At 46.6% G+C, this 11,070-nt stretch overlaps 1 protein-coding gene across 5 annotated transcripts in view; it reads left to right on the top strand.

Moving 5' to 3' along the window:
- Positions 1 to 2,393: 2,393 nt before the first annotated feature.
- Positions 2,394 to 11,070, top strand: part of UBR5 (ubiquitin protein ligase E3 component n-recognin 5) — a 157,921-nt gene continuing 149,244 nt past the window's right edge. For 3 of the 5 annotated variants that reach the window (XM_023225592.2, XM_023225604.1, XM_023225613.1), the window contains exon 1: positions 2,395 to 2,973. In XM_023225592.2, the coding sequence (XP_023081360.1) occupies positions 2,912 to 2,973 (62 nt within the window). In that variant the 5' untranslated portion in view covers positions 2,395 to 2,911. Of the gene's footprint in view, positions 2,974 to 11,070 lie in introns of all 5 variants that reach the window. The other 2 variants (XM_023225608.1, XM_023225597.1) reach the window with 2 other exon arrangements.

Here is an 11,070-nt window from a genome sequence, read left to right as displayed (position 1 = left end):
CCCAGGCTGGAGTGCAGTGGCCCGATTTTGGCTTACTGCAACCTCTGCCTCCCAGGTTCGAGCAAGCAATTCTCCTACCTCAGCCTCTGGAGTAGTTCGGACTATGGCCACACCAACACTCCCGGCTAACTTTTGTATTTTTAGTAGAGGCAGGGTTTCACCATGTTGGCCAGGCTGGTCTCAAATTCCAGACCTCAGGTGATCCACCTGCCTCGGCCTCCCAAAGTGCTGGAATTAGAGGCGTGAGCAAGCGCGCCTGGCCAAATCTAATCTAAGTCCAACTAAGGCCACATAGTTAAGTAGCAGAAACAGAGCTGAAATTTAGATCTGGGCTGGGCGCAGTGGCTCCCCGCCTGTAATCCCAACACTTTGGGAGGCTGAGGCGGGTGGATCACCTGAGGTCAGGAGTTCGAGACCAGCCTGGCCAACACAGTGAAACCCTGTCTCTACTAAAAATACAAAAATTACCCATGGTGGAGGTAGGCACCTCAATCACCTGAACCCAGGAGGCGGAGGTGGCAGTGAGCCGAGATAGCGCCATTGCACTCCAGCCTGGGTGACAGAGCAAAAACTCCGTCTCAAAAAAAAAAAAAATTTTTTTCTTTTAGATCAGTTTGGCTTGAAATCTAGTGGTGTCTACTGGTCTACCCTCCTTCCTCAGGACTCACAGGGACGTCTAATAGTGACCTTGAAATCACTTTTTAGTCTAAACTAATCTGGGCCAATGGTTGAGCTGGTAACCTACAAAAGTGTTCCATTATCTGCCTCAACGGTACTGGGTCTATCCTGATTTATAAGTAATTTTTCACACATTTTGCTCAAAAGAACTTCCTAAGCAAAACTGTGTGTGTGTGTGTAATTCATTAACAGACCACCTCTGTAGAAGGAACTTCATGTTCTCAGTTTTTGCCTTCGAAGAGGTACTTATCTTTTAAAGGAGGTCCTAGAAACCTTTGAGAAGAAAGTCCTGAATTGGATCCTTAGGGAAAAAAAAAAAACAGGTTTATTCGATTAAAAAAAAATTTTTTTTTTGAGATGGAGTCTCGTTCTGTTGCCCAGGCTGGAGTGCAGTGGCGTGATCTCAGCTCACTGCAACTTGCCGGGTTCAAGGGATTCTTCTGCTTCAGCCTCCTGAATAGTGGGGATTACAGGCACGCACCACCACGCTAGGCTAATTTTTGCATTTTTAGTAGAAATGGGGTATCACGAAGTTGGCCAGGCTGGTCTTGAACTCCTGACCTCAGGTGATCCGCCAGCCTCGGCCTCCAGAAGTGCTGGGATTACAGGCGTGAGCCACCATGCACGGTGGCCAAAACTCTGAACGTGTCTGATAGAAGGAATTCGGTTTTAAAAGATCCTATCTTGGCCAGGCGCAGCAGCTCAGGCCTGTAATCCCAGCACTTTGGGAGGCCGAGGCGGGTGGATCACCTGAGGTTGGGAGTTCGAGACCAGTCTGGTCAATATGGTGAAACCACGTCTCTACTAAAAAAGAAATACAAAATTAGCCGGGCGTGGTGGCGCGTGACTGCAATCCCAGCTACTCCATAGGCTGAGGCAGGAAAATCGCTTGAACCTGGGAGGCGGAGGTTGAGGTGAGTCAAGACCTCGCCATTGCACTTCAGCCTGAGCAACAAGGGCGAAACTCCGTCTCAGAAAAAAAAAAAAAGATTTTCCGTTCTGATTCCACTGATAATAAATTGAACTCCTTTGTAGAATAGGTTTATCGTCTTTCATTAAAAAGTAATAAAAAATCACGAATCATTTATATCAGGAAATTAGTGGAAATTTCCACATTTTGTCTTTGGATATGTGATGGTGGTGAGGAAACTGGGGAGACTGAGGAAATAGAAGTTGCTGCAAACTCAACTCCATGATCCTACCATCTCTTTCTGGAAAGGCTCTTACATAACTACTTACTTTTCCAATAAAAGGCTGTATATGTCTTGCCCCTTAACTGATTTTACCAACTTCCACTTTAAATACAACTGCGGACGAAGGATGAGAGGCAACAAGAAACGCCTAAGGATCCGCCAGATAATTAGGGCTGCCCCAGGGGAATACGGGCAAGAGAACGCGAGAGCCCCTCTTCCTCCTCACCTCCTCTGGGACTCACACTTACCCTCCCTCCCGGCGGGCTCGACCGCAGCCACCTCCTTCCCTAACACGTGCTCTCCGGAACACTCACTCTGGAGACATCCCACCCCCGGCGGGGCTGGGCTCGGGAGCCGAACGGACCAATCGGCACGCGCCTTACAGCGTCGTGGCCGGATAACGTTGAGCCGCCCAATCGAGGGGGCCTTACTGCCCGTTTCCCGGAGCCCCGCCTCTCGCCGCCGCGCCCCCGCCCGCCGGTCTCCTCCCTCCTCCTCCTCCTCCTCCCGTTCGCCGCTCCCCCGCCGCTCCGGAGCGGAGCCTGCGAGACGGAGAAACTGGGGCAGAAGTGAAGATGGCGGCGGCGGTGTTGGCGGCGGCGGCGGCGGCTTCTCGCTAGTGACGCGCGGTGCGGGCTCATCTTCCCCACCTCCCCTAGTCCGGACCCCGTCCGCCGCCGGGACCAGAGCGTCCCCGTAGCCCGCAGCCAGTAGCCGCCCCTCTCCTCCCCCGGCCGCCCCTCTCCCAACGCCCGTCTGCCGCTGGCCGGCGGCGCGCCCCTGGTCCCGGCCGCCAGCCTCGCACTCCGGGCTGTCGCCGGGGGAGCGGGTGGCGTGTGGATTCGCCCTCCTGCCCACCCCTCCGGGCCACGGACACACGCCCGGCAGGGAGGCGGCGGCGACCCCTGCGTATTTGCTTCCCTCCGTTTGGGGACTGGGAGGCGGCGGCGGCTGTGGGTTTTGGGGAGGGGTAGAGGGCTGGGGGGCGGGCGAGAGCGGGAGGGGGCCGCCCTCGGGAGGAGGACGAGAAGGAAAGCACCATGACGTCCATCCATTTCGTGGTTCACCCGCTGCCGGGCACCGAGGACCAGCTCAATGACAGGTAATAGGGCTGGCGGGTCGGCGGGCGCGGGGGGAGGGGCGCCTTCCCTCCCTCCCCTCCCCCACGGGCCGTGCCGGGCGGGTGCGGGTGTTTACGCGCCGGCCGGCCAGCTGGGGTGGGGTGCGGGGGTCCTTACTGCCTCCTGCTAGGCTCCTTCTGGGGCAAACTTCTGATCCCGGGGGCAGGGGGCCGCGGGGGGAGCGCGGTGTAGACGGGACTCGCGGTGTAGACCGGAGAGCGCGCTGTAAACCCCCTCCCCCCCTCCCGAGAGGAGCGGCGTTGAACTCGGCGGGGATGGGGGGGATGGTTTCTGGCTCCCGGGGGGCAGGCGGTAATTACTGCCCGGCCAAGGCCCGAGGAATCCATATTAGTCAAAGTTGAATTGAGACAGACAATGCGGATGGGGGATGGTGGAGGTAAGAAGAGAGGGAAGAAGAGAAGCGGGGCCGGGGGCCCCGGGGTAGGCTGGGCTGGGCTCGTTTCGTCCCGGGCCCCCGGCAGCTGTGTCCGGTAGGGTGGTCTGGACCTGGGAATCCCGGGGTGGGGTGGGGGGAGAAGCCAATTCCCGGCAGATCGCTGGGGGCAGGGGGGAGGTGATGGTTGGGGGAGGGAGTGAGGGAGGAAGCGCCATGATTATTGTTATTATTATTAAATTTGAGCCCCTGCAGTGAGGTTTGTCTGCCCCAGCAGGAGATGGATTCAAGCGGGGGTGGGGAAGTGCATTGGATTCCCTTTGCTCTCCTCCTGAAATGGTGCTGGCAGCTCCTGCTACCAGCCCCTGTGATGCGAGCTTTTTTGTTTCCTTTTCTATTCTAATGATAGTGTTTTCCTGAGTTGTAATTTGACAGCTGAAAACCGTGCGTAGAGTGTCAAAGGAAAACTCTTACGTTTGCAGTTCGCAATGCTGCTTTTCTTAACGCGCTGTAAATTTCTGGGTTGGGTTTGCTATGGGCGGAGGATGAATTATGATTTTATTTTATTTTTTGTCTTTTATAAGAAGGCTGTTTTGGTTTGGATTTCTCCCTTTCTTCCGCCACCGTTCCTTGCCAGTTTAGGATATTGAATTGCAGTGCCGCATGCTCTCAGGGAACTGAGATAAAGCAGGAAAAGTTCCTTCGCAGTTGGAAAACAGACTCAGGAGGTTGAGGGAGGCCTCCATTAAAGCATGTCTTAGAATCTAAGGCTCAGATCTAATGATGGGCTAAATGTTTACAGGATCAGAAAGTGGAGCATTTTAAGTCTTCCTCTCCCCCAATACTTCACTGCTTTCTACATTTCTTTTGCGTATAGAAGGCCATCTGGTCCCAAGTTTAGAAGTTAGGATTTTTGCTAAGTGACCGGGTGACTTAAGTTGCAGATGCCCTATTTGTTATGCGCTTCCCGGAGGGAGGAAGAGGCCTAACTTGCTGTTGAGAACTGGCCTCTTGTCTCAGTGTATTTAACCGCCTCAAGTGGAGCAGACAGCTTTTAAATCCAGAGCTGGCGGTTTAGTTTCTGCACTTGGTTCGGATTTGCCTAATCTTTGCTGTAGCCATATTGTATTTAACATGTTTGGGAATCTTTTGAAATACTTACTGAAAATACTAACCACTCAGAGTTGTCACATAATTTTTTAAAATTCTGAAATAACTTTTAAGTTATTTAACATTTTGTTATGTGGTTCTTAGTCTGATTTTACTGCATTAAAGATCTTTTGGCGACATTAACATAAGATATTTTGGTAACATTTAGAAACAGGCTAGTAGTGAGGATAACTCTACGGTCATTAATAGAACCATGTTGGTAGTGCTTGTCTTGTTACTTACAAAATTGCACCAGAGAAGAGAGAACTAGGGCATGTTTTCTATATTAGTCTTAACTTTATGTACCAAGAATCCTCACTAGCTTATTCAGTTGACTCTGCATGTCAAAACCTATTTTGTGGTTGTGTTGGGCATTTTGATTCATTTTTGAGCATTCCTTTTGCTTCATCTATTTGAGAAATTTATGAGTAATGTATCTTTTTAAATGCTAATTCTTCTTTTTCCATTCCTAGTATAAACAATCAGCTTTGATTCTTGTATCATTATACAACATTAAAAATATTTAGATCATTGTGACTTTTAATTTCATGAAATTAGGAAAAAGGCGAACTTGAGCATGTGCATCAAGGTGGCAGATATTTGAAAAATAGAAAGGTACTGTAGGTGAAATGATAAAGACCTATATGGTTGTATCTAGTAGCGGTAAACACGTCTTGTCCGTTGAGATTTGTGAAGGCAGCATTTAAGATAGGCACATACCCAAAGTTTTGAAGTAGTTGATTTGTGGCAGGAGCTGTTCTGTGTCTCCCTTTCAAAAGGAAGGCTTCTTTTTGCATACCTAGTTGTAAAGTAATAGGATTAACCTGTCACTTGAGAAAAATCTGTTTCCAAAAGAGACTGGTTTTCTGGAACCTTTTGATTAACTAGAATAAGCGTATTTTCATCTAAAGATAAAAACTTTACCAAGTTTTAGTAAGTTTGGCCAATAAAAAAGAGACTGCTACTGTAGCTTGACTTTTTTTTTTATTATGAGAAATGTATGAGAGTCACAAATAAAATGATAATCATAGTTACGTATGAAAAGGGTGTAAATCGACTTTATACTTTGGTCTAAAAGTAGTAAGATAAGACAGACAGAATGGTACTGCAAATAAATTGCTCAGTTGAAGAAAACTTTTGATTCCCAAAACAGTAGTGTTTTCTTCTCCAAATACGTTTTCTTTCTTTACCCACATCCTGTTAAAAAGTCAAATATTTTTTCAGCATAATAGCCTGATGTCTCAAGTGTCTAAAATGTACAAAGCATGAAAAAGTATTTTTTTTTATAATTTGTGTTTTCAAACTTGCCAATAATGAATAATAATGATGCCTGAATGAAATTGATGAATACAGGTGGGGATGGCTGGGGTGGAAAGAAGAGGATGTTGGCTGTGACTTCCGAGAATGATTACAAGGTACCTGGCACAGAATGCTGGGCCCTCAAGCAAATATTCATTGAGTTGAATTGAAACCATTCAGTGCTCAGATGCTTTGGACATTTTGATCTCCTTTCCAATGGATTTCTTGAGTTAGTACTATGTTCCTGCTTAAAACATTGTCTCAGAGAAACAGTAAAACAATATAAAGAATGTGGTTCTGCATGTCGAACTTGAGGGGAGAGCTGGAAAGGCCTGCTCACTAATAGCCTGGAAAGTGCCTCACTAATGAGCTGAAAAAATAGGCACAGAGATTTACAGCATTTATCCAGGGGTACAGCTACTGAGAGACAGCTGAGGTCCACATGATGGGTCTTCTGACTTTTTTTTTTTAAGTTCAGGGCTCCATTCCACTTCACGTGGCTTGTATTCCAGAATGGTTTTGCTGTCTCAGACATCCCAGCCTTCAGGCAGCCACCTGTCTTAGAGTTTTGATTCCATTTTCCCCTCAACTGCTCTCTCCAGGGCTCCTGATTGGTTTATGCCTTTTTTTCAGAGGCTGACCCTCTTAACCTTTTCTTGGTACTAGGTTAGGATAGGTCTTCTTAAGGTGATGTGGCTATGACATTTATTGTCCTTGTCCTGAATTATTCCTCAAGGTGCAGGTTAGTTACAAAACAAACCAGTTGTTGTTGCTTGTCTGTATGTGGGATTTTCCTCTGAGATTTGCCTTTTGGCATTACAATGTATTGGGCAATCATAAACAGTCTTTATTGAGATTGTCATATCAAAAGGTTGTTTTTTTTTTTTTTTGAGATGGAGTCTCGCTCTGTCACCCAGGCTGGAGTGCAGTGGCCGGATCTCAGGTCACGGCAAGCTCCGCCTCCCGGGTTTACGCCATTCTCCTGCCTCAGCCTCCCGAGTAGCTGGGATTACAGGCGCCCACCACCTCGCCCGGCTGGTTTTTTGTATTTTTTAGTAGAGACGAGGTTTCACCATATTAGCCAGGATGGTCTCGATCTCCTTACCTCGTGATCCGCCCGTCTCGGCCTCCCAAAGTGCTGGGATTACAGGCTTGATCCACCGCGCCCGGCCCAAAAGGATTTTTCTCTAAGGAGTTTCCCTTTCAGGTGTCATAACACAAGGTAAGGTACTATGGACAGGAGTTTGAAACTGTGCTGGTAGTGTAGTCATTTAACCTCTTAGAACCTCCCACATCAGTCTCTGAATTAGATGTAGCACTCTTCTCAAGGTCAGGGAGGAACAGTTGAGACAGTGGATGGGAAAAGATCAATATTGTAATGTGGATTCTGTGGAAAACATTATGAAGAGATGGTTACTTTTAACTTTTTATGTGTTGCTTGGTTTCCAGATAGCAAAGCAGGAACTCAAAAATGTTGCCCTAGAGTATCCTTAGCATTGAGAGCAGAATTGACTCTTAGTTCTAGATTAGTACTTCTCAGCTGGGTGTGATTTTGCACCCTCCACACCCACCCTCCTCCCCATATTGGGCAGTGCATGGAGACTTTTTTTATTGTCACAGCTGGGGCACTGCTACTGGCCTCTAGTGGATGGAGGCCAGAGATGCTGTTAAACCTCCTATAACGCACAGGATAGCCCCCACAGCAAAGAATCACGGGGTCCAAAATGTCAGTTGTGCTAAGGTTAAGGAAACCCATCCTAGATGATCTTCAATGCATTTAGTTGTAAAAATAAGTGAAAATGACTTTTATGAAGAATATTTCAAGCAATATACATTCTTTTTTTTTTCTTTTTTGAGACACAGTTTCACTCTCATCCAGGCTGGAGGCAGTGGCCCGGTCTCAGCTCAGTGCAACATCTACCTCCCGGGTTCAAGCGATTCTCCCTCCTCAGCCTCCCGAGTAGCTGAGATTATAGACGCACACTGCTGTCTGGCTAATTTTTGTATTTTTTAGTAGAGGTGGGGTTTCGTCATGTTGGCTAGGCTGCTCTTGGACCTAACCTCAGATGATCTGTCTGCCTCAGCCTCCCAAAATGCTGGGATTACAGGCATGAGCCAGCGTGCCTGGCTGCAATATATATTCTTAGTTTTTAAAACATGATTATTTAAATTAAGATTAAGGTCCTGCCAGTGGCTCACGCCTGTAATCCCAGCACTTTGGGTGGCTGAGGCGGGCAAATCACTTGACGTCAGGAGTTCAAGACCCCTTAGCCTGGCCAACGTGGCAAAACCCCGTCTCTACTAAAAATACAAAAATTAGCCAGGTGTGATGGTAGACGCCTGTAATCCCAGCTACTCAAGAGGTTGAGGCAGGAGAATTACTTGAGCCATGAGGCAGAACTTGAGTCCGTGAGGCAGAGGTTGCAGTGAGCCGAGATCGTGCCACTGCCTTCCAGCCTGGGCAACAGAGCAAGACTGTCTCAAAAAAAAAAAAAAAAAATTAATTAAGATTAATTGAAATTAAATAAAAATTTAAGTCACTTCATCTGTAACTAGTCACATTTTAAATTCTCTGTAGCCCCACGTAGCTACTCACTACTACATTGGACAGTGCAGATACAGAGCAGTGCCATCATCACTGAAAGTTCTCTTGGATAGTGTTGGCATAGAAAGTGTGTTTTTGCACAAGTCTTGGCATTTAGTGAGTGTTCGTTATGTTTATTAAGAACTTTTAGGTTTTAAAGACTCAGACATATCTTCACCCTCTCAGTAGGAGCCAGAAAATATGCCAGGGATTATATGAACCACAACAAAGGTTGTGGGGAGTAGAGGTTATGATAATTGAAAGCTACTTGAAATTTTATTGTGCTGCATCGAAAAACAAAACAACAACAACAACAAAAATCAATCAAACCCCCCTCCCCGACATTAGGTTGTGTGGGATAGAGCTATCACCAAATCAGTGAGAAATCTCACCATTTGATTATTGAAATTGTTACCTAAAAACAATACTAAATTCATTATGCCAGGTGCGGTCGCTCACACCTGTAATCCCAGCACTTTGGGAGGCCAAGGTGGGCACATCATCTGAGGTCAGAAGTTTGAGACCAGCCTGGCCAACATGGTGAAACCCCATCTCTATTAAGATACAAAAATTGGCCGGGCGCGGTGGCTCAAGCCTGTAATCCCAGCACTTTGGGAGGCCGAGAAGGGCGGATCACAAGGTCAGGAGATCGAGACCATCCTGGCTAATATGGTGAAACCCCGTCTTTACTAAAAAATACAAAAAAACTAGCCGGGCGAGGTGGCGGGCGCCTGTAGTCCCAGCTACTCGGGAGGCTGAGGCAGGAGAATGGCGTAAACCCGGGAGGCGGAGCTTGCCGTGACCTGAGATCCGGCCACTGCACTCCAGCCCAGGTGACAGAGCGAGACTCCATCTCAAAAACAAAAACAAACAATAAAAAAACAATACAAAAATTAACTGGGCGTGGTGGCGGGCGCCTGTAGTTGCAGCTACTCAAGAGCCTGAGGCAGGAGAATTGCTTGAACCTGGGAGGCCGAGGTTGCAGTGAGCCACGATTGTGCCACTGCACTCCAGCTTGGGTGACAGAGCGAGACTCCATATCAAAAACAAAAACAAACAATAAAAAACCAATACTAGATTTGTTGTATTGGAAAAGTAGTCTGGCCTAATAAAATGTTTAAATGAATTTGCTCAAGTAAGATTAACAACAGGATATAGAATAACCAAACAAAAATAGAAAATCAAAACAAAGGCAGAGCAGTTTTATAAATCAGGAAATCTGGCGGAATCATAGGACTAGGAATAAACAGACACTTGTGAAGAAAATTACAGGATACACAGGAATATGACTAGGAATAATGGGTGAAATTAGGAAAGGTCAGGGTTTTTTCCTCGAACAATTAGTTAGGTTATTTAGGAAATAGTCTCTAAAGGAAAATTTAATTGCTGAAGACTGAGTTACACGGACGTAGGTCTTATAAGGTATATTAAAAGGAACAATTTTATGTTGCAGGAGGATGTACTTAATGTCTCCCCTCCCTCATTTTATCATACATATTTATTTTGTTTTTTGAGTCTTGCTCTTGCTCAGGCTGGAGTGCAGTGGCGCCATATTGATGCAATCTTGGCTCACTGCAACCTCTGCTTCCTGGGTTCAAGCAGTTCTCCTGCGTCAGCCTCCTGAGTAGCTGGGATTACAGGTGCCAGCCACCATGCCCAGCTAATTTTTGTATTTTTAGTAGAGATGGGGTTTCACCATGTTGGTCAGGCTGATCTCGAACTCCTGACCTCGTGATCTGCCCACCTAGGCCTCCCAGAGTGTTGGAATTACAGGCGTAAGCCGCTGTGCTCAGCCATATTACACATATTTCTCATTAAGAAGACAGACTGCAGTTAGCATCCATGTTTCTGTAATTTTGACTCCTTGGCATTCTGAAATGAAAATAGCCACTTCTCTTGGCTCACTGTGGTTATGAATTGTTGATTTGTTTTTAGAACTGTTTTTTAAGTTTTCCCGAGTATTATTTTTAAGCTTTTTTATTTTGGAAAACTTTAAGCATATACGAGAGTAGAGAGAATAATATAGTGAACAATCATGTTGCCATCACCCAGTCTCAACAGTTGTCAACTCATGACCAATCTGATTTCAACTCTCTCCCCATTTATTCTCCTCTCTCAGGTAATTTAATTGCTGTAGCTTCACTATATATTTCAAAATATGAAGCCTTTAAAAAAAAACCTGAAAAAACCTTAATAACAAAATTGCTCAAATTTTCCTGTTGTCTCATAAACACTTATTTGTGATTGACAATTTTGATAATTTTACTTAATAAAGCTGATTGGGTTCTAACATGTCAAAAAATTTGGCATTCGTAGAATAAGAGAAACTTGCTTGGATTGTAACCTTAGAAGAAGGGGCCACTGGGGAATTATTTAGTTCCTTAAAGCTCAGTGCTGGCCGGGCGCGGTGGCTCACGTGTGTAATCCCAGCACTTTGGGAGGCCAAGGTGGGCGGATCACGAGGTCAGGAGATCTAGACCATCCTGGCTAACACTGTGAAACCCCGTCTCTACTGAAAATACAAAAAAAATTAGCCGGGCATGGTGGCGGGCACCTGTAGTCCCAGCTGCTTGGGACACTGAGGCAGGAGAATGGTGTGAACCCAGGAGGCGGAGCTTGCAGTGAGCCGAGATCATGCCACTGCACTCCAGC

Source organism: Piliocolobus tephrosceles, chromosome 7, assembly GCF_002776525.5.
Source record: "Piliocolobus tephrosceles isolate RC106 chromosome 7, ASM277652v3, whole genome shotgun sequence".
NCBI lineage: Eukaryota > Metazoa > Chordata > Mammalia > Primates > Cercopithecidae > Piliocolobus > Piliocolobus tephrosceles.
This window is presented reverse-complemented; position numbering and strand designations above follow the sequence as displayed.